The 24,741-nt window shown below is 36.5% G+C and overlaps 1 protein-coding gene across 1 annotated transcript in view; it reads left to right on the top strand.

Annotated features, from left to right (window-relative positions):
• The first annotated feature begins 485 nt into the window (after positions 1-485).
• The window catches only part of LOC137387408 (tRNA (uracil-5-)-methyltransferase homolog A-like), a 46,596-nt gene continuing 22,340 nt past the window's right edge, over positions 486-24,741 (top strand). The window contains exons 1-9 of the mRNA XM_068073822.1: positions 486-509; positions 5,210-5,465; positions 8,176-8,264; positions 9,787-9,862; positions 10,907-10,955; positions 13,361-13,485; positions 14,219-14,356; positions 14,573-14,636; positions 23,781-24,034. Of these exons, the coding sequence (XP_067929923.1) occupies positions 5,250-5,465; positions 8,176-8,264; positions 9,787-9,862; positions 10,907-10,955; positions 13,361-13,485; positions 14,219-14,356; positions 14,573-14,636; positions 23,781-24,034 (1,011 nt within the window). The 5' untranslated portion in view covers positions 486-509; positions 5,210-5,249. The remainder of the gene's footprint in view (positions 510-5,209; positions 5,466-8,175; positions 8,265-9,786; positions 9,863-10,906; positions 10,956-13,360; positions 13,486-14,218; positions 14,357-14,572; positions 14,637-23,780; positions 24,035-24,741) is intronic.

Genomic DNA, 24,741 nt, shown 5'->3' with positions numbered 1-24,741 from the left:
GTCTGATCCCAAAGTTGATTATAGTAAGCTTCATTTATTATTTACAAAGTTCTTTTATACAGAACAATGTACATACTAAACATTTATAATGCAGGTTATGTAAATCTTTCAATAAAGGCTTTCTTGTTATTTTTTGCATTTTGGAAACGATTAGCGCATGAAGGAGTCGTTAGTAGCCGCGCAATACAAGGGCATTTTCATGTAGCCCACGCACCTAAGATGGCTATATCTGCTAATAACGGTGCGTATTTCGGTTTTTCAAAAAAGTTATCGTAATCTATTTGGTCGTATTTTTGTATTCTCTTTTCAGCACGTGGCTGAACTCATGAATAACAACTGAACGCCAAAAAAACTGCAGGATAACTCGACGTAAAAAAACCTCGTTTTTGCCGCATCAAAATTAGTGATGTGTTCTACCGAGTAAAATATTTTCTGGTTTAGTGTGGCGACTTGTCCAAAATACAATCTCAACTAACTCTGCACAATCGCACACTTTGTCGAGCATTAAGGTAGTTATTATAATTTTTTTTAATATGCTAGCTTTTCGTATCATAAGATGAAAATAAAGTCTATTTGTTACCCTAGGTATATTACAGCAAAACTCCATTTTAGCAGCAGTTTAAATAGCTACTGTTATAGCAATAATAACGAGAATACGATTACGATAATTTGAAATGTATAGTAAACGGTATTAGAGTAAGAACAGTAATAACAACCAAACAACATTATAAACGTTTGTGTGCAGAATGCTCAGTGGCTATGTATTATTTTTACTATATTTAAGTTTTATGTGTTGGAACGTTGGCTGCTCAAATTATTCGTCCAGCCGTTTCTTTGGAACCAAGAGGAAGCCCGCACAATGAACAAAAAGTGTAAAGAACAATAAGTCGCGTGTTTGTTTGTTTGTTTGTGAATATTATTTATTCACAAACAAACAATAAGTCGCGTGTTAGATCACAATTCAATTGTTCTGGTACATACGAAAAAGCTACACTTTGCTAGCATAAGTCTATTGGGAACCACTGCAAGATGCTTTGTATCACAACTCTTTGAAGGGACATGTTTCAATTCTTCATTATGTAGATTAGCCCATAAAAGTAGTTTCCATGTTTGTTCGAATTGTAGATACTCAAAAGTTGTTTAAATCTAAATTATATATATATATCATAGTTGTCATATATATGATATATATGATAACTATAATATAGTTATATATTATCATACATATATATGTATGATAATGATAACATTATATCACACATATATATCATACATTTATATGTATGATATATATGTGTTAAAGTAGTACTCGCTAATGATGCCACACCCGACCGTCAAGATTATACGGGAGCTACCCTAAGTCTGACTAAGCTGGACCGAAGACTGGCCCTGACGAATTTGGACCGAACACAGGCCCGTAGAATCAGACCGAATACTGGCCTCGTAGGATCAGACCGAATACTGGCCTCGTAGGATCAGACCGAATACTGGCCTCGTAGGATCAGACCGAATACTGGCCTCGTAGGATCAGACCGAACACTGGCCTCGTAGGATCAGACCGAATACTGGCCTCGTAGGATCAGACCGAACGCTGGCCTCGTAGGATCAGACCGAATACTGGCCTCGTAGGATCAGACCGAAGACTGGCCTCGTAGGATCAGACCGATTACTGGCCTCGTAACCTGGTTGCCGGTATACCCCAACACTGTAACTCACTGAACAAAACTCTTGGAAGTTAGAGTTACTCGGCTTCAGGCATGAAATTATCCAACTATCATTAAATGTCTAGTTCCTATTAGTTGGCAGAACACTTGTCTGGCTGAGGTGGTGCACTAGCGTGGATGCAGCTGTGGTTCGCTGTCTAATACCACGTGCCTACGCACAGCGTTACAGACTCGCCAAATCTGTCTGTCGTCCCTCGAAGCCTTGTGTGGCTGCAGCTATGAAACGCAGTCTTAAGCCACGGCTTATGAGGAGAAGACAAAACAAATAAAGCTAGTGCTCCCTACTAGATAGTCTGCTATGAATCAATTAACAACACTTTGAGAAAGCGTCAAAGTTTATTCACAAATATCAGCACAAAGCACAACACGAGCAGAACGCTCTAACAACACGATTGCCTGTTCTTATATACACACAAAAATGGCAAAAACTAAGATAATTGGTTAAAATAATATAGGTCAATTTTACTGACTGTAATTGGTTACACACATGGATAAGACAGCAAAACGATAAGATCCAGTCAAATCTTACCACAAAAGTTAGCGCAAAACAAACAAAACGAGTGTCTATTACCTCCGCTTTACAAGTCCTCTCTCCGATACGCCCGCTTATTACCCATAAATACCGTAAGCTAGTTCCAACACACATCAGCCGCAACCACGGCGCTCTACCGCACAGAATGCTCCTCCAAAGCGAGTAGTCTTCGCGATCTGACCTGACCCTCGTGATCGACTCGGACTATAGCCTATAGTTCCGAGCTGATTTTCTCCCAAAGGGCCCTTTTCAGGGCCACCACCTTGTACAAGAGTGTTGTTCATCTGGCTACGAGCGCTTACTTCAGTGTGATATATATGTATTATATATACATGTATTATATATATCATACATATAAAAATTGTTTCCTCACCCCGGATACCCCGTATGGGTGGTAATTTCTGCTCTAACTCGGGTCTCCTACCAGAGACCTGGGAGTTTGAGCACTCGCCTCAAGATCTTAGCTGTTCCCAATAGCGCACTTTTTTGCAACTCACCTGAGTTGATTGCTGTTGGTATTTGGGCAAGCCACATTTTATGCGCCGGTGTTATTGCGCCCAGTGCCCCAATGACTACTGGGATTACAGTTGTTCTTACATTCCAGCTTTTTTCGATCTCTTCTCCAAGAGGGAGATATTTATCTACCTTTTCTTTTTCTTTGCTGGCTATATTGTAGTCATTGGGTACTGCTATATTTATTATACTAGCCCTCTTGTTCTCCTTGTCTACCACCGCTATATCTGGTTGGTTTGCTAGGACATGCTTGTCAGTTCGGATGTAAAAGTCCCAGAGGATCTTAGCGCGGTCATTTTCATTGACCTTATCAGGAGCTTCCCACCAGTGTTGTGGTTTATTAAGGCCATACTCATTACTTAGACTTCTATACACAACACCATCGACATGATTATGCCGCTCAGTGTATGCATTTCCTGTTAGCTGCTTGCATCCACTGATGATGTGTTGGATGGTCTCAGGTGCATCTTTGCACAGTCTTCATCTAGGATCGTCTCTAGTGTGATAGATTTTGGTTTGGAGTTGCCTTGTTGGGAGCACTTGCTCCTGGGCTGCCATGATTAGCGACTCTGTATTGGCCGTTAGGTTTCCTTTGTTCAGCCATATATATGTCTGGTGAAGATCGCCAACCTTAGATATTTGTTGGTGGTAAGCACCATGAAGAGGTTTCGTGTGCCAATCAATTTCCTCATCATCAGGGCGTAGGTCTGTTGTAGGAGCAGCCGATTGAAATTCAGCTAGCAACTTATCTGAAGTAGCCATGGAGGCTGCATATGCTTTGATGCTTTGCTCCTCTTCTTTCACTGTCTGCTGTACACTTTTGAGTCCCCCACCGCCATCTTTTCTATCGAGATACAATCTAGCAGTATCAGATTTTGGGTGAAGTGCTCCATGCATGGTCAGCAGTTTACGAGTTGCTATATCTGTTTCTTTGATGGCTTCCTCAGTCAACTTTATTATGCCTGCTGGATATCTTATTACTGGCAGTACGTAGGTATTTATTGCCATATATATATATATACAGTCAAACATGGATAACTCGAACTTCAAGGGACCGAGCAAAAGTGTTCGAATTATCAGAGCGTTCAAGTTATCAGAGCACTGTCACAAGTCCATATATTTACTTATTTATTAGTAGATACATGTACATATACAAACTATAATATAAATCAAAAGCACAAATGGCTTGTTTCAAATTAAATGCTTCTAATGTAAAGTTTAAAACGTTTTCATGAAAAAGTATAGAGATTTTTCTATCACTTGAGATTGGTTTGTTGTTTGAGGTGATGTTATTGCCAGGACATTTTTCAAATTGACATTGGCAAAACTTGATCGTTGTTGAAATGCTCAAAAGAAAAGACATTTTTTTCTTTTGGGGTTTTACCCACGATCAATTTTGCCATTTTTTCTTGAAGTTTATGCAGATTACCTTACTTTACCTGGGATTCGTTAAGAGCAACACTCCGAGGCAGTTCAATTAGAAGTTTTACGAGGTTTTACGGTACATTCTATATCACTCATGCTTTTTTAATAGATACTTATTGAATGTACACACGTATTCTGTGTTTAGGTCAAACGAATAGTTTTTTGTAGCTCAGACAACGTATACGTTTAATTACAACATTTTTAAGACGTTTTAAACATTCAACATTCCGACGTTGATTCAACACGAAATCAACGTCGGAAAACTATTCATCACGGGTTAGCCGGGTCACGAGCTCAAGGATTTTCGCCACGCACATACAAAACAACATGCGATTTTTGTTTTGTATGTGCGTGGCGAAAATCCTTGCGCGCGTGATCCGGCTAGCCCGTGCTATTCATCGTATCGCAGTATAAATCAAATTTCACCAAACTTTTAGAAAAGTCGGTGACAAAAATATTTTGCCGATGGTGGTAATAACGATGCTTATGAATTACGAAAAGATGAAGTTTACCTCTATGGCTTTGAATAAAGTGATTTTCTAAAGCGATAACAACCGTTTCGGTCGCCGTTGGGCAAAAAAACAGTTTGAATTAACAGTGTTGAGTTCTAGTTATCTATAGCAATTTATCATTACGTGGGAACGGACCAAAGGGAATGTTTGAATTAACCATGTGGACGAGCTATCCGTGGACGAGTTATCCATGTTTGACTGTATATATATATATATATATATATATATATATATATATATATATGATATAACTATATCATATCATAGTTAGCTAAATCCCAGTTTAGATCATGTATAAATGGATAATTAGAATGTATCATTTGGATGATACTTTAAAATCTTCTCTTTTTGATGTATCATCAATTCAAAACAGACCTTAATTAATGATTATTACTGTATCACTTTGACACTAAGTCTAAGGTCACTATCATGTAACAATCATTATTTTGTCTATTTCTACTTGCAATGATAAATTTTGCAAGCGTTGCTTGAAATATTTTTAGGTAAGTCTGTACAAAGACCGAGCATACATATAGTGATCCAATGGAGTCGGTAGAGGCATCAGCTATTACATCAGTTCAAAAAGCTGATGAGGAATTAAAGTCTACAGTCGACAGTTTAAAATTACCTCGTGACAGTTCACCTAATAAGATTGAAGATATGGTCTCAACAACGACACCTTCTGATAGACCTATATTATATAGCACAGAGCATTTCAAAATTAGGATAGGAAATCTTCATCCACGCACGGCACATGTTGTAAGTATTTTTTATTATTCTTTTATTAACTTGTATTTATATATATATATATTATATATAGTACTTTATTGGCAATAATTTCATTTCACAGATAGAAATGAATTTTAGCGACATGAATCTCCCTCTTGTCATGCCAAACTATAAGACACAGCATCGAAATAAAAAAAATTCTCAGATTAATGTTTTTGTTTCAGATACTACCCATCGAAATAAAAACAATCGTTCTATTTTCTATTATCAAAAAATATATATTATCAATAGAATCTATTAAATATTATCATAGATGATGTCTAGGTTTAACTGCCATCGGCTGATTGCACCATTTTCTGATTCAAACATATGTTGTAATATGTGATAATATCTAGTATACTCAAGTCAAAACTCGATTGCATTGTTTTCACAGTTATCAAGTTAGAATACAACATTAAGTAACCCTGTACAAACGTTCATACAACTAAAAACCATTCCTTTTTTAAGATATGCAAGCAACATTCAACATAAATTTTACTATTCAATGCCACACAAAATTTCAAAATTTTGATCAATGTTAAAGAGATAATAAACATTTATGTGGAGTGATAAAAATAAAACAACTCACCAAAAGCTTACTCATCTAAATATAAGTTTGAACTTTCTATTTTCGAATGCGTACCGTACGTTTCGGACTATTAGCCGCTACTTTTTTCTGATGATTTGAGGCATGCGGCTTATATAAGGGTGCGGCTAATTTGTAGCTTTTTTTCACCGTTAGGGCACATTAACCAGAATCTCTGGTTAGTGCGCCTCTAGTGGTGAAAGAAACTATGAAACAATGCCTAACAGTACTGTTCCGTTAGGCGCTAGGTTAAAAAGCGTCTGTTGATAAGAAACTGTGCTTAACGGCACTGTTTTTTTTTAAACAGCAATGTTGCTGCCGCGTTAAAAAGCACCGTCCTGAGTTCTGCAGCCCGTACAAAGATGCGGCCTATGTATTGTTTTATTATCGTTTTTTGGAAAATAAAGCAGATGCGGCTTATATAGGGGTGCGGTTTATAGTCCGAAAAGTACGGTAATAAAAACGACATAATTCCTCTCGCTGTGGCAGGTAGACACGAAACGTCTAAAATCTTATTCAAATTGAGAACCCAGTATACAACATTGCATATCATGTTGAAAGTCTGCTAAAAGTCGCAAACCTGCTTGTACAATAAAAAATCTTATAGACCCTGTTATCAATACCTAAGAAACACTCGAGATGAGTTTCTCTGTGATGTTCGACATTGAATGTCACATAGGCCTATATATGTCAGATAGGCCTATATATGTAACATAGGCCTATATATGTCACATAGGCTTATATATGTCACATAGGCCTATATATGTCACATAGGCCTATATATGTCACATAGGCCTATATATGTCACATAGGCCTATATATGTCACATAGGCCTATATATGTCACATAGGCCTATATATGTCACATAGGCTTATATATGTCACATAGGCCTATATATGTCACATAGGCCTATATATGTCACATAGGCCTATATATGTCACATAGGCCTATATATGTCACATAGGCCTATATATGTCACATAGGCCTATATATGTCACATAGGCCTATATATGTCACATAGGCCTATATATGTCACAGAGGTCTATATATGTCACAGGCATATATATGTCACATAAGCATATATTTTTTTTCTAATAACTTCGAGTTCACGGTTAACGAGTGTGTAATAAGCTGAAAATCGCAAGACTGCTGAAATTTTAATTATAATTAATTTTAAATTAATTTCAATAATTCAGATTATTTTATGTACTAACCCTCAATCTGTTGTATTTATAGGTTGAATAATTTTATTACCAAATATATCGACACTTTATGTCATTCACTTAGGCCCACCGTGTAAGATTTTATAAATTTTCAAGCTCACCTGAGATCTAGGGTTTTGTATTTCCCTGAGCATTAGTTAGAAAATTACTGGGATTAGAAAGTGTGTTTAAATTTCATAACTAAGCTTCTTCAAAAATGTTACTGGCACTTTTAGTACAGTACTTTTTAATTTAGTTCTCAAAATGTTTTGATCTTTCATAAGTTATTTGATTCTGATTATTCAGCTCATATATTATATACTAGAAATTCCCCTGTGATACAGCCGACGACCAAAGTGATATTGGAAAAAATAAAGGGTACTGATGGTTGAGAAATGCAATATTAGCAGTCAAGTGGCACTGCAGTGCAATAGGATAACTGCGATGGTAGCTGCAATGTATTGGGTGTTATTATGTACAACAAACAGAAATTTATAAAATTATAAATTATAATTATTATAAATACATTTTAGATTTTATTCTGTTTAAAATATTTTAAAATATAATTATTAAAATGCAATTTTAATTAACAATTTATAAACAATCATTACTGTCATACCAATTATTACTGGTGCAAATCAGAATTGTTTACTACTCGGTGCTACATTATTTCATATCTCCAACCCAAATTGTCCTTGCTTAGACATGGTGCTGTTTATGAAATGTTTAACATTAATTTCTCATTAATCTTAATACTAAATTATTAAACTAAAACATTTTTTCTAAATTTTTAACATTGATTTACATAACAAGGGTCTGTATTTTTGGCTCGGTACAGGTTTCTATTCATAATTACCTTTATGGCCCTCCTTTATAACTTGCATTTATAACCCTTAATATATTATTTTTATAGCAAATAAAACAGAAGTTATCTTCTCTTAAGTTGAAGCCAAAGAAGATCAAGAAGATGGACAGATGTGATTGGGCTTTTGCCACATTTGGGTGAGCTTTAACCAGGCCACTTTGTGGGAGTATTTGTTGGTGAAGTTGGCCTACCATGCGTATTTTAAGTCGTAGCCATTGCATTTGATATCATTGTCATCAATGAATATCAAATGCAAAACTAGCGGGTGTGCTATTATAGTAAAATAGCACACCCGCTAGTTTGGCAGTATCTCTATACTGTGTACTTAGTAGTCTTATCATGTGACCAATTCCACACGTAATTATTTGCTTTTTGGTAATTATTGAGTTTAGAAGCAAATGAATGTACATGTACTATCCGTTATTTTAATGACCATTGGTTCTGGTAAGAACTGTAATAGTCAGATAAACTAATTTGTTTTGCAACCAGAGAAGCGATATGGCAACCTGCATTTTGTTTTAGCATAGATTTCATTGTAGGTCATTTTCCTAAGTTACCTAGAACATGCTGCCTGTTAGGGAGACAAGTTTTGCTATTCTATGAGAATCATGTTATTATACGTTATAAACATTTTATAACTCATCACAGGAGTTTTATATTATAAAGATATTGTAATGTATAAATGTTTGTCATTCGTATGTCCAGTTATAGTGATAAAGTTATAGGAATGAAAAATCTGCTTTACGCTGGAATTGAACTGGGAACCTCCAGTTCTGCCGACAAGAGTTTATCTATTAGACTAAGCGTCCAACTGGCCAAAGTAACGAGCAATTGTGCACATATTTATTACATTGGTTAAAATATGCACACTTGCAGAAATTAATAGAAGTTATATTACTAGTGGTTACTACTAGCACGCTTGAAGATCATGATTGCGTTGTGTAGCGTAACTATTGCTGGGACGATATTACGATATTTCGGAATGCCGCCGATACCACTTTCTGATACCGACTGTACCGAGTGCTTTCTGCCCATATCAAATTATTGATATCGTCGATATTTGACGATACCGACGATAATATATATGTTCTACTCGAATTATACTGGTACATTGATTCATTAGGGAGTTGTTCTCCCATGGCATCTTTTTCTGGCAGGTAAAACAACTCCGAATAACATACCCGATATTTCGTAATATCGGTTGGCTACGCCATCATATCGTACCGAAACGAATTTTTGATGTCGTCCCAGCACTAAGCGTAACGCAACGATTATAAGCACAAGTTGGCTTCAGACGGGCCGACACAGCAAGATTAAGGCTAGTTTGAGCTACTCTAATTCAGTAGGTAATTATTTTAATACCTGTGCACGTAGGGCATTCAACTAGTGTATATATGTACATACTATATGTAGATAAAAATAATAATTACAAATCTGCTTCCAGCATATATATCAGGTTATAAGTATCACTGTTTGTTATTAATATTTTAATCATAAATTCAGTCCTGAACGTTAACTTGCCATCTTGAAGTATTTGGGAAGCAGAGGCGTAACAGTTATTAGCAAGTGATTTGAAATTTCAGACAGAAAAATACTTTGGTGATTTGTTAATTACGCTGTTGATTCTGTAGCTGGTTTATATGACACAAGACTTTGTAGTTGTGAAGAGGACCGCCAGGAAGCTATGAAAATACTGGATGGGATTGAGTGGAGAGGAAAAAAAATATCGGTCAAGGTGAGAGCAATCCTTGGATATAAAGATGAAATGTTTGTACTAGCTAAATGTTATATATGCAATGAGATCTTAAATCTGAATCTCTAAGACCGGTGTGGCAAGCTATAGCTATTAAAACTAGGAATGAAATATTTGCTTTGTGCTGGATTTGATCTTGGAACCTTTCATTCACCAAGCGATAACTTAACCAGTTAAGCTACGCGAAACGCAATGAATTCATTAGGCGATATGAGACGTTGTGTCGGTTAAAATATGCATATCACGCTGCGTTACGCAATGTCACTAAAGCTTACTCTCACAACTTATATTAGTAAATTTAGCAATACGGATAGTAACTCACTCAAATTAGTCATTGGCAATGTGCCAGGCTAGTGGCAAGTGGCAGGCAACTACATTACAGGGCGCTGTTTATAAGCAGTTTTTAATTACTCGTGTAAGGCCAGGCATTTGGCTAGTAGGCTACATACATATGTGTACCTATTCTCATCGACTTTGCTCATTATGAATGAAGTATGTTACATGTTTTTACCTTCTATAAGGTTTATAATCTGAGAAGCTTTCTGATGTATAATGCAATATATCAGCAGCACACTGACATACGTTGCTGAAGGCAGCAAGTAACAGATAAGATAATCTGTGACTGACCTTTGAATGCAGTGCTGCTGTCACTCGTTTCATTGCATCTCACTTTTTGCACCGACGCATTGTCCCTGTTGGCAGGTTTAAACCACGTGCTACAACATTTTTTTATTGTTATAAACAAAGGAAAGGAGAAGGTATTGTTTTGGCAACTGTTCATTTTATAAGACGATTAGTACTTTTGATTCTCTCAAAGCCTGCAGTTATAGGTTCAATTATGTAAGCATTGCTAAGTTGAACATGTTTGTAATAGTTTTACCTATCGATTGGGGTTATGCTCACTGGTTGGCCGGTTAATTTATGTTTGAACTACATGTAGTTTATACCTTTACTTACCGAAAAACCTTGACCTACATTTTCTATGTTGAAACATGATTGCATACTCTCCATTAATATCTGCTTCAGAAGGCAGAGGCTGCTGCAGACCCGCTGCTGGAGAGGAAGAGACGCGCAGGTTTGTTTCTTTCTTTCATCCAAACGTATTATTTATATTCTTTATACCTGATCACAGCTGTTATTTGCTAGTCAAAGTTAATATTGGAGTGTCAATAGCACGCAGCTGCTTTAATTAGAATATTACGAATATAAAAATCATACAGGCGATCCTCTCTAGATTTGGACTTTCCAATATGCGATTCAAATTCTAGATTTGGACTTTCCAATATGCGATTCAAATTCTAGATTTGGACTTTCCAGTATGCGATTCAAATTCTGAGCAAATATTATATTTCTTACTCCAAGGAATTGTTATCATTCAAGTTGTCAAACCTCTGCATAAAAATTCACTCAACTCTGGACAGGAGCATCTTCATGTGCTAAAATCATTGTGTTCAATCAAATATACATATAAATTTTACTGTAGTTGTTGTGAGTTCTATAGTCCAAAACCCTATAATATGAAAACTCTTTAACCCATAACCATCACAATCCTAAGTAGGAGTTTATCAAATAGCAAATCAACTATGCTGATCACTATGGTTACACTATTTTTCATATTTATTGCCTCAATAAAAAAATTGCAAACATCGAGATTAATTTGCATTTCTTCTCCAAAATGATGTCATTTTGAAGACGTTGGCTGTATAGTGCATATCGTTAGCTTTGTGGCGTAACCTAGTTTACAATTGACCCAAATAACAACGCTAGCTTGTGATAAAATCGCGCTTTTCTGAGCTCATTTTTCTTAGTGTTCAGCCTATTAAACATACCCTAACAAGCTACAAGCAATGTTAAATAGCTTATCAACCTTTTATAAAAGACAGATGATTTGAACTCTGAATTTAGCGAATAATGGGTTTTGGGACACCCATCTTGATTGAGTCATTGTATTCTCTTATCTGACATGTGATTGGTCAGCAGCCTTTCAACTAGTCCTGTAGCACAATTATATCTCGGTAAAGTTTCCCTCGAAGGCATACCTGTATGTTGCCAGTCTCAATACATGTCATCACTCGTTTGATTCCTGCCATTGAAAGCGTTATCTGTATCTGTTGTTTAGTAAGTCTTTCTGTCTAAGAAATGAAGCGTTTTATGAGCGATTCGAAAAGAAATTATAAGAAATTACCTTGTTCTTCGATGATTTGACATCTGCAACGTCGATTTTCATTGGTCAGTTAGCAGAGATATATAATTCTAGATCAGACTAACATCCCCAACTTCCATTCTGAAAAAGCTAAGTTACGTCACGTCACATATTTATGGGCGGGGCTTCTTGTGTCCATTGCGACACCGATATTGAATCGCTGTAAAAAAGCCTTCGAAAACAAAATGACTTTGAAAGTTACTGGATCAATCTTTATTTTCACTACAAAATCGGAATCAACAACGTGTCTGATTTACCCCATGAACGTACAATGAAAGTTGTTCGTGACAGTTAGGGTGTAATAAATACAGCAGTTGATTGCCCAGCAATCACAGGAATATATTAAATAAAAGAGGTATTAAAAAGTATACATGTTGGAAAGTAGTCAATAGAAATGCAGTTTTATTGTTGTTTTGTCCTACGGGCAAGTTAAGTATATTCTTGCTGACACAACATATTGAAATGATAGTGAAATGCATTAAAAATTTTCCTCACATTTGGTCTGTTATGCTGAAACATGCTTAGCTGCTCATTGGATTGGATCTGTTTGTGCATTTTGATCATTTTCAAATCCAACGCCCTTTGTATGGCCACCTGTATTGTTCAAAAGTTGTTCTATTGCTTAGATTACCAAGATGGTGGATATCTCATTAAATTCAAAGCGGTCCACTGTTTTAGAACAACACCGACATTTAGAATGGGTTGATTTTATACCAAGTTATATATTTTTATTATTCTAGTGTTTCATAGTTTTTATGTTTTCTTTTTAGTTTTTGCCTTCAGTCTCATCATTTATATTTATTTATATAAAATTGGAATGTTGGTCATTATATGCTGGAAATTTCTTCAGATACAGGGTTAAATGTTTGCTCGAATTACACATGTATAATATATGGAAAAATGCTTGTAGCAAGGCAAATGTAAGTAGAGGTTTGGCTGTATATACAGTAAAAGCCTGTAAGGTTGTAAATGTGGTCTATCGAAGGTGGAACTCCTCATGCAACTGATACCAATCTGAACAACTGAAAGACTAACATAAAACCACCCAGTTATAATTGACTCAAACAACACTAAAGAATGTTTTGGGCTGATTTTTGGCTAGCCCAAGGCTCAACATGATGGCAGTGGGTAATATTTTTCTTTAAAAAATTCAGGAGGGTTAAATTTCCAACTTAAACATTAATAGAGGGAATTTAGCATGAATCCTACTAAGCTGTAACTGTCACACACAGTTTGTCATGTATACCTGTTCGTCGAGATGAATCACCTATGTTTAGATGAGACCCATGATGACGGGGTGGCCAAGCAGCAGGCCCTTAATCTCACCCAAGAGGACTATAATAAAAAGATTCTAGAGAAAACCTGCCCTCTGTGGCATATGACATACTCAGAGCAACTCACGGTATCTCATTTTGAAAGCTTTATCAAATTATATCAACTTTGTTTTGAAAACATGTTAGCATGTTTCTGGTTTAAAATCAAGTGAACGCTGATGTACACTCTGTTTTCATGACACAGCTAATCAGCCAGTTTGCATAACCCTAGCCGGTCTTGACAAACTGTTGTTTTTGCGGAGTTGTCCCGCCGTTGAGCAGGCGAGCAACACAACAGCTTGTCACAAGACGTACTGCACCCGATGCATCAGCTGCACTTATAGGGAGTTGTTCTCTTATGATGGATACAAAAAAATCGGCAAGTCAAGTTAGTTTTATTACTCACAAATATTCACTGGATTTTTCGTACATGCGAACGATGACATGACACTTGCAATTGATGCGCAAGCAAATTTCCCCTCAAGCTATTCCATTTTAAACATTTTCCACACTTGAGTCATTCTTATTTCAATTTGAGCAGTTCTGAATATGCCGCTATGAGCTTTGGAGTAAAAATCGTTATCTTTTTTAATAAAACGTTCGCGTTAATGGGTAACATGTGAATGTCCTTTGAAACACTTATCGCAAACACTTATCGCGCGGTAACTCTATGTGCGCACAACTCCAAATCTCATCACCCTTTATATGGCTATACGGTGATACAAACTTGTCGTGATTAGCTGTTGTCAAAATGATCAACCCCTGCTCTTCATAAGCATACCCACCTTACATGGCTGGTTTCTCTTTCTATATTCACTGAAGCACAAGGAGAGCAAGATCAGGAAGGTGCTGAGCAACCTCAAAGAGCAAATGCTCAGAGCGTATAAAGACTCACCAATGCCAAGGTCGGAGTATCCAAGCACTGACTATCATGGACTCCTCTCACCCATAAGTCCTTCAGTATGGTATATCACAGATAACTTCTCAGTCTTAGACGTATTATTGTTGTTTTTTAATATTTAGCATTTTGAGTAGTAACCACAAATGTCCTCTCTTGCATCGCGTTGCACTACTTTACCCCTATCTAAACGTATGCTACATTCATAAATATATAAACCTTATTTATTTATATATAAGGTTTATATATCTATATCTGAGGTACTTCTTTTACTGTAGCCTAAGACGGAGAGCTACAGAAACAAATGTGAGTTTACCGTTGGGCGCCATCCCATTTCTGGAGGTAAGATCACAAGCTATTGTTGCCTCATGGTCCTTTTATTGAGTTAGTTTTTCGTTAAAGCATTTTAACAGCTTTGCAGGCATCTATTCATGCTTGCTGTTCTATGTGCTTGCGAGTTTGCGAACAAAAAGATTCTAGGGCAGTCAATTCTTATTTAAACGCACTGATAGGGTGGATGGGTGGTCTGGTTTGTCCAGTTTAACTAATGAATGTGCTTTTATGCAGGAAGAACCACATTGATAAGGCCTATATACATGTGCTATAGTCTGTACACTATTCTATATTCTCAGAGTTGGTGTGTGTACTTTGGTTTGTCTAGCTATAGCTATTAAAATGGAGAATCCGTATCGCAGAAGATTGGATCTCGAAACCTCTCAATTGCCGGACAAATACCTTACTAGTTAAGCTATGCGAGATTAATGGATTCATTGGGCGATATATGTCGCTATGCCGGTGAAATTACGCTACTGCTCTCTGTTACGGCGCAACATAATTTTATGCTTGCTCTTATTAGTAAGCTTACTCAATTTAGCCAGCAGCAATGTGCCAGGCTAATGGCAATCAGCAGGCAACTACATTACCTCTCACTGTTTATAAGCTGATTTTTAATACCAGTGCAACGCAAGAATTCCGCTAGTACTGTATATATTTTAAGATAGCTATCCTGTGAGAAAAACTTATTATAAATCCAACAAAGTAGAGTAAATATTTAATTCTGTTTAAAAATTCTGAAATAATATTTAATTAATTATTTAAACCTTCTGTGGCCCAAGTGAAAACAGTGGAAACTAAGTCTGAATTATGTTTAAATGCAGAGATATTCACCCAACTTTGGTGTGAATTTACTTTGTTACACTTTGAACACATGTTCATGCATTGTCTAAAATTTGCAACTAAGGCTCGACAACTTCGGTAACGGCAAATTAGTTGGGGAAATTTTCATTCACATGAAGTAGTAAGACCGTTTTGTTGAAGCTGTTCGATGTGTACCTGCACTATGCATTCAATTTCAGAGTGGTTTTCTCCTGAAAACTGAATGAAACCGAATCTTCATTTGTTACTTCGGTTTACTCAGAGAGCATTATAAACCGCATCGAACCGAGATTTGTATATTTATTAATAAATACCCTAGGACACTTATGTATTCGCGGCATCTAACTTTCGCGTTTTTGCGGTAAAATCCTCTCGCGAAAATTTAATGAGCGAAACTAAACTATCATAACGAACGAGCGAAAACGCAAAGTTAAATAACTTTGTTCATTGATATCCACAATAAAATCGTAATATTAGAAATGCAGGCAACTTTCGTCTGTGGTTAGGATAAATGGGAAATTTCTGGTAAACTCATTATAACTAATACACCAACTGAGCAGCATGGCAAAGCAATATCAGTTTAGTCACCGAATTTGTAACTGATGAGGATGAAAGTCTGGTAGGTGAAGTCGTAAAATTGAAGAATAATTATTGCAGTGATGAATTCTATTACCATCCAAAAACAATATCAACCCTCATCAGGTCCAACCACATTATCTCTTTCACTGCCAATCATGTACAAATTCGTTACCGGCCTAGTGCCAGCCATTTTACCGAAATTGTCGATATTGCTTCATGATATGTATACAGTACTTTTCAAGTTCTACTTTAATTATCTGTATAATCACGAAAATCTAAACTGGCTGTTATGTCATCAACAACTAATTACCTGTTTTACGACTCGCGCGGGGTAGTTAATGAACTCACAGAAAAATGTTCGTTTTTAGATTAGAAATTCTCAAACAAAAGTTTTAAATTGCTTCGTTGTTTTAGGCTGATTTTATAGAGAAATCTTCGGACAACACAGTCAATTTCATAAAACACTTGAAGACCGTGGGTTATGTGGTCAACAAATAATAAAATCAGGTTACCAGACAATTGCTGAGAAAGTCAGAAAATGCGTTTATGTCAGTGGCCCCTAGAAAACGCATAAATGCGTTTATGGCAGCGTAAGGGTTATACAGTTTTGGTTGTGAAGTTGGTTGTTACCTATCTATTTTCTTCTTCTTGGATTCGAGTGTGAAAGTCACGGCGGGAGGGACCTAGACGTCATTGATAGTCTAAGAAACAAATGGCAGCAAGTGATCAAATTGAATTGTCGATCTCACCCACACATTTCAACCTGTGGTTTACAAATACGAACTATTCCCAAATTGAATTTTTTTCTTATTAGTGAACTGGACCTGAGGAATGTAATGTTTTTTTCACTGCATTTATTTTCACACCACTATATTTTCGCACTCATCAGAGCCGCGAAATTAAGTTGCAGCGAAATTTTACTCTGTGTGCTACTCACGAAACTAAATACTAGCGAAATATAAGTGTCCTAGGGTAGTAAACTAATAATTAATATTTGCAAAAAATGTTAAGTAATGGTGGCATTTTCAATTATATTAATATTAATTAACCAATACAATTTGAAAACTGTTATCCTCTTTAAAATTTAATTAAACAACTTCAAATTAATTAATTTAAAAACAATTGAATAAGAATAAATAAAAAAATTACAATATGCTCAGGGTAAATACAATCAATGAAGATTAATACTGTAATAAGATATTACAAATATAAGTCTCTTAACTACAAAACATCACATGAGTTAATTTGCCAAGACCCAAGCCTATTGCTACAATTTAGATTTTTAAAAAACTTTGAACACATTTGCTGACCGATCAATGCTCTCATGACAATTTGCTTAGGAAGCTGCTGTTTGGGCATGCGCAAAAACTGAATTGAATCTTGATGTAAAATTCGGTTCATACGCAGTTGTCTTCTCCTTTTGAATTGATGAACCGAGAGAGAACAACTATCGAAAAACTGAATGCTCTTGAATCGTTATCCAGCACTACGTTTTGTTGTACCCAATATAACATATATTTGTAAATTAGACTGTCAAACTTGCTGTAAAACCTTTAATTGAACGCCACCTCCATTTGACGGCCACTGTAGGAGAAGGGTTGACAAATAGAGTGCCATGGCATTTAGAGGTAAAATAGAGGTTTCATGGTACATTGTGGTTTTTTAACATTTAAAAATCAAAAAAGTTATATTTTGCCATCATGAAAATTCAATATCACAGCACACAAACACCAAGACACAATCACAAATGGCAAGCAAACACTGAGATCGAAAAATGTATTTCACTCTTGTGAGTGATTTATATAGATAGCTCCAATGACAAGTGTTTATTACATCTACTAACTTTCCAAATTTTTTGCGAAAATCATTAAAGCGATTATTATTTATTTGAACATAACTGCACTTTGATTACAGCTGCTGCACCCAAACTTGTCTGTCCTATCAGATATTCAGACTAATGGCTCGTTTTACAGGCGGTTGTCTGCGCATGCACTTGGTTATGCTTATTTATCCCTGTAGTGAGACTTGAATTTACATACAAAACTGCTTGTATGGTAAACTTGTGTTCACTTGTCTATAATTAATACTGACTTCTGGCCTGACAAGATTCCAGTAAGAAGGGTCTCAACTGCTAGAACTGTTAGAGGAAATCATATGCTGACCTCATAATATGTACAACATGAGCAGGCAACTTCATATACTTCAATGTCGCACCCAGAAGAACAATACATATAAAACTATATTTATACAAGCAAGTAGGGTTAACCTTAAAGGTTGACTTGCAACAAAATTCACATTACAGTTATTTGGTATCAAAAGATTCGCCATGTCTTACTCTATTGTGTTGTAAGTGCCAAATATGTGGGAATGTGATTAAAAGCTCGTAAAAGCTAAAAAACGAACAGAAAATCGCAGCCACACGAGACCGCCCTAGTTTGGATTCGTTTTCCAAAACGGCTAAAATGTGACGTATGTGTGCTAAAACGGCTAAAATGTGTGCGAGATAGTTTATGTTTACACTTTCATGCATCCTTATTCGTCGAACTATTTTCACAAATATACTTCACGCTTGCGATAAAAACCATGTCTATTGTTCTTACGCGTCTATTTTATCGGCATCGTAATGCTGCAACTTTGAGCACTGATATCTCAAAACATAGCATAAAAATATGTTTAATTTTTTAAGCTTAGCTTGAAAGATTGCATATCATTCTCTGATAAAAATGATGAGCCTTTTGGTCCGCTATGATGGTTGAAAAATGCTGTAGAAATTTTTCGCGCCATATAGCGGGAAGTGTAAGTCACATGATCAGATAATGTTAGTTTCAGTTCAAGTTTGATCTATCGCAAATAGCAAACACGCTTTCTCATATTAAACTTGTTTATTTCAATTCGTCATAATGTCTAACGCGCCATATAGTGTTTGTGCAGCTGCCAAGCTGAGAAGCACCTTTTTTTGGCCAAGATCTGAGAAAAGACCAGACCTTCACCGGGCGTGGAGCAACTGGGTGAAGCTGGATGTGACAAACTTTATTTATTCGCCTGCTTACTCTTACCTTTGTTTTCGCCAGTTCAAAGACGACATGTTTTCTAGCCTGTTTGCATACTCCACATATCACCAAAGCACGTGAGTAATTTATTTTATGAACTACTTGTATTAGTAGTTGTAACTCGGGTTATTATCTAGTATTCTCCTAATAGTACTGTATTAATCTATATTTAATATAACAATATTAATGTCATTTAATTGTAATATTATATTATTAGTATTTTATCTTTTTAATTACGTGTATTATTCTTATTATAATAACAAAACTAATTCATACTGCATATCTATCTGTAAAACGTAATATATTAATATATAATTGATAAAATAATGTTGTTTCACGATTAATTTCGCCAAATTTCTTAACCCCACTCACTTATAGATATGTTATATAAAATAGTTATTGTCATTTTCTGGTATCATCGTTAATAGCATATTAATATTATTAGTTGATTATTATTAGTATTAGATGAAGAGTTTGTGCCAATCACTGAAGACTGGGAAGTTTGAGCGCTATGTTGGCCAGCGTCAAACGCTCTCCAATTACATGTAAGATAGAGCTGAACTAAACCAAACTTGACAAAATATAAAAAATATCCATAGAGTTATTACTCACATTTTATCTTTACAATATCATGGATTCTGATAAGGTTTTGTAAAATCTGTGTCATGATTGCATGGCTATATATTTATTCTTTTTCTGATCAAGCAAATATGATATAATAACAGGAAATGATGTTGTACAAATCTTATTGCAAGTCAACTATTGTGTTGTGATTTCAGAACCGAATCCTCCTTCAAAGAGGAGAAAATAATAGTAAGTGTGACAGCACTCCAGCGACTATTTCACTGTCACACCTGCGCCCTCCCCTGCTCATTCACGATGGTGCGAGAAGGCGGATGGGTAGAGTTCAAGGTTACATGTGCCTCCTGTCACCGATCGTACACTTGGGAAACAACTGCCAGAGTGAACAGAGCTCACGCCATCAATCCCCTGCTGGCAGCTGCATCACTCTTTTCTGGCGGATGCCTTACGCAGAACCTCCGTTTTCTGTCGCTCCTGAACATCGCAATACCAAGCCACAGCGTTTGCCTCTACCAACAAAGCGAATACTTACATGGTATGAGTGTTAATATTTACTCATAAACTTGGAAGATGTGAGTAAAAGCTTGGCACACTAATTGAATAACATTTAGAAACAATTTTTTTTTAAATGAAAATATGTCATCCTTCAAGCAAAATATATTATAATTCAAAATTCTGATTCTTCATCATAATATAGCACAAAAAGGGGGAAGAGGATTCTACATTCTTAGACTAATGATAATGATACAAATTAATCTTGTATAATGAAGTTTTACAATATTTTACAGTGTATTGCTGAGCAGTACACCCTGCATAACGAAGGATTGATGGCAGCAATCGATTGGGAGCTTGATTTGGCAGGTGACGGTAGATGCGATAGTCCGGGGCATTGCGCACTATACAGAGCCTACACTATGATGGATCAGAGCTGCGGTTTAATAGTCAGCAGCCGTCTTGTCAAGGTAAAACTTTGACAGTTTTTACTTCACAGCCTGACAAAAACCCAAATTTTTTAGTAGTTATCAATACATAAACATGAAGTTGCTCATCTAGCTAAATAGTTCATTCAAATAATGTGAAAGTAATTGTTGGTCATAACTTTCTTTACTTTGCAGTCAACAGAGACCATCAGCTCTAACACCATGGAGCTGAAAGGCTTCAAGCGATGCCAGTCTGATCTAATTTCCCACGGCCTGAGAGTGCGGTCCATTACAACGGATGTTGTTACAAAGGTTGTGTGCATACTGCAAGCTTGTGTTTTGGCTTATGCCGCAAATTTGTCGCCGTGAGCGACGGCCTCTACCTGCATGCTTGGTGTCTAAGATTCGGGCTCTTTTCCCACCAACGGATGATGAAGAAGAGTTTGCAGACTCGCAAACAAGATTTGCGGCATAAACCAAAACACAAGATTGCGGTATGCACACAACCTTTTCCGAGCATTTGGCGATGGCTCTCCAAATGGGAATAGATTATCTACCAAAACAACTATTGAAAAACAATAATTGCTGATCATCAAAATAATCTCGGTCTTTATATAATAAAATCATAAAACTAATACACTCTCTACTGTAGTAAGTGTACAAGCCAAATATACCAGTTCTCCTTGTGTTCCACGAGTTCAGAATATGTGTGTTCAACTGATGCATTAAATGTGTAACACAAGAATTGTAGATAATGCTTGACACATTAGCATAGCCTTGGTGTTGTTGGCATTAAATGAATATCCAACTCACTATGATATCGCAGGTAATTATTCCACCTCAACTCAAGGGGTGCAGACGCCACAAATTCGTTTACACCAGGATGCATACGCAGGCATTCATGCTCTCCTCGGTCAAGGAGACAATGCGCAAACCCGGCATAATGGCAGCACAAACATTCAGGAAGAGATGGCATGTCTTGACAACGCTCGCAGGCACACCACTCTGTAGCCGGTGGTATTAGCTCCTAAAGAAATGAACAGATGTCTATGCAACCATAGCTAATACATCAGGTCGATGTTATCCAACAGTATATCAGTGCAGCAATATATTTAAATATTAAAATTGTTAATGTTGTCATTCGAGAAAAATCTGTAATTATTTTTTCGCAATATTGAAGCGATAATTATCATCATTAAAATCATATATAATAATATTCGTTCTATCTCTCAAGCTAAAACTATTACTACTAGCTAGCTTGGCACATAAGAGCTGGCTAGTGGCGGTGCTTACTTGCTGGGAGGTTTGATTCTGTTGAGGATCTTCTTCAGATAGAGCGTCAGGCTCGAAACGCCAGGGTCTTAACTCTTCAGAATTTGACATTTTTTATGATCGCAACTCGGACATGCATAGTCGAACGGAATGGCCAAGCCGAAACTGTAAAGTAGCGAGCATCTATATTTGATACGGGGTCTTAGGTAAAACCCGAAGTGATTATCATAAACTATTGCTACGATAAGTTTGATATTGAGCTTTTTATTGGCCTTTCAATTCACGCGAGAACATCACGTGACAAGACAATAATCATACAGCGCGGATACGTCATCGAAATCAAGAGATTCCAACCTACGGCGGCTTTTTGTTTTTGAGCTTTTAAGAGCTTTTAATCACATTTCCACGTATTTGGCACCTACCACACAACAGAGTAAAACATGGCGAATCTTTTGATACCAAATAACTGTAATGTGAATTTTGTTGCAAGTCAACCTTTAAGCTATAATAAGATTATCACTGTACCGTAAGTCCTTATGCTCAAGCCGTGCGGCTTGTCATTGGGCGCGGCTTCTGATTCAAGGTCATAGACCGAGGCTAAAGCCAAGTTTTTAAAACTTATATGAGGCTAAGTGCGATAAATGCAGTCTCTGCTCAGTTCCGTGCTATAACCATAGAATCGCAGTCATGATACACTTTTATGTATGGGTATTGGCAACCTACTCGTTTATTTTCAAGGTCATGTTTATGTAATACTTTAGACTAAAAAGAATTTATCGCTCTAATGCGATATGTATTCGTGACACGCGAGTGAGAGACAAGCGGTTGGGAGCGTGTTAATACCTGCTGACATCGAAGCAAATAAAAATCTAGCTGAAACATGACAAGTAAGTTGTTGATACAAGTTTCCAGGAATTTTAACTCCAACTTGGTAGTAAAAGAAAATTATTTTCACTTGTACTGATGTAGTCTGTTTTCTTATTCAAGAGGACGGGGGTATAGCGAAACCCGTCTCAACACTCTCGCTTCCGAAGGGGTCAAGGACGACAAAACATCAGTCGTTAGCCGCGGTCTGTGGGCAAATGTGGCTTGTTGGAGGATTATTTTTTCTTTCGTGAGTCATCTTTATGAGCACAAGCCACTTGAGCAACGGCTTGAGCATGAGGACTTACGGTACATCTTTCTTTTTGTTGTCCATTTCAGTAGACTAATGATGTGCCCCAACATTGGTTTTCAACCACAGGACGTTACAAAAGGCTGCATGATAAGAAAGTTTCTCAAATTTAGAAGCAAGTTTTCTTGTTACAAATAGTGTCAATGATATTAGTTCGTTAAAACACCAAAAATTAGTTTTTTTAACTATATTTTCACCATTAGCCATTAGTAAGAGTACTTGAAATATATAAAATATCTTGCATTTTCTGTAAATTAAATTTTCTTTCACCTTTTTCTCATAAATACTCTACTAATAGAGAAAGCTCTGCCATATCTGTAGCGGCTGGTGTCCCTGCCATGTTTTCTCAGCTTTTTGTGTAAATTAAAGCGGTGTAGAAATGGCTTGTGAGTTTTATTCTAATAACAAAAAAAATAAAATAATACACTAATTTAATATGAAAACATTGAATGTAGTCGTTAAATACAGTGGTTAAATACTAGGGACAACAAGAGGGAGAAAAGACTTAGTTGGCAACTAAGCCACGTCATTAAGTTTCCTCTGCTTGACCCTGGAGTGTCCTAGTTTCAAACTTATGTTTATCTTCTAAAATTGAGATCTGAGATATTGAAAAACCACAGTTCGACTTGTGCATCAGTTTCTATTTGCTCCATTGCTTGAGCTCATTGTCTATTGCTTGTGTTAGATTAAACATTTATATCACCCTCCAAACCAAGTGTCCTCAGCATGCCTGTACCATAGCTTTGCTTTATAGATATCACGGTTGGCTATAGACTTGGAGAATACAAAGAAGGGACGGTTGCTGTGCTAAACCCTACCGATCTGCCCAATACTTCTCAGTCCATGAAAGACATAGTCGCTGACTTTCAGAAGTACGTAACCGCGTCTGGTCACGCTCCGTTTGACCCAGTTAGCCAGAATGGCCACTGGATGTGGTTGCTAATAAGGACTACTTCGCTAGGAGATACAATGGTTATGCCTACGTTTGTGCAGCAGGAGCTATCGGAGGTAGGAACCAAGGCTACTTGATATGGTTGTGGTGGATAGAGCGCATGGTTTTTTTGAACAAGAAATAGTTTTAAGGTTAACTGACAACATATTAAAATCAAACCTATTTGTAGTAATATAATCGCGATGTGTCGTTTTTCATCAATAATTTTATTTGAAAAACAAATTAACATACAGAAATACACATCAATTCTTATCTGAGAACCAGCAAAGGCAGACAATATACACATACATGTAGATACGCATTGAAAGTTCAGCATGACAAGAGAAAATAATAATGACTCATTCCTCATTTCTTTAAAAAATATGTCAAATATGGAGTTTCTGCGTTACGGTATTAAAAATAGCAAGTGTTCTTTGATAATTAAACTACAGTATGGGGATGCTGGATTTGTGGAATTGTTTCCTAGTTTATGGGTTGCAGTATAGGAAGGGGTGGTAACTCCAAAACAAACCAGTTCTTGAGGCAAAAACCATTGGGAAAAAAACTCCAAGCTGTCACATGATGAGGTAATTTTTTGGGCAAAACACAAACTTGTGAATTACTATGTCAACACAGACGATTAGTCGATGTCAGACAAAAGCATTCTCTTTTGGTCTCCATTCTTTAACATTTTTCCCATCTAGTCACCGCGTATGCTTTAGTTACCCAACATGGCAGATACTTCTAACATAAGGCTGAAGCAGGTTCCACAAATACCAAAAAA

This window comes from Watersipora subatra, chromosome 2 (assembly GCF_963576615.1).
Source record: "Watersipora subatra chromosome 2, tzWatSuba1.1, whole genome shotgun sequence".
NCBI lineage: Eukaryota > Metazoa > Bryozoa > Gymnolaemata > Cheilostomatida > Watersiporidae > Watersipora > Watersipora subatra.
The sequence above is the reverse complement of the archived record's forward strand: the minus strand, read 5'-3'. Positions and strand labels throughout refer to the sequence as shown.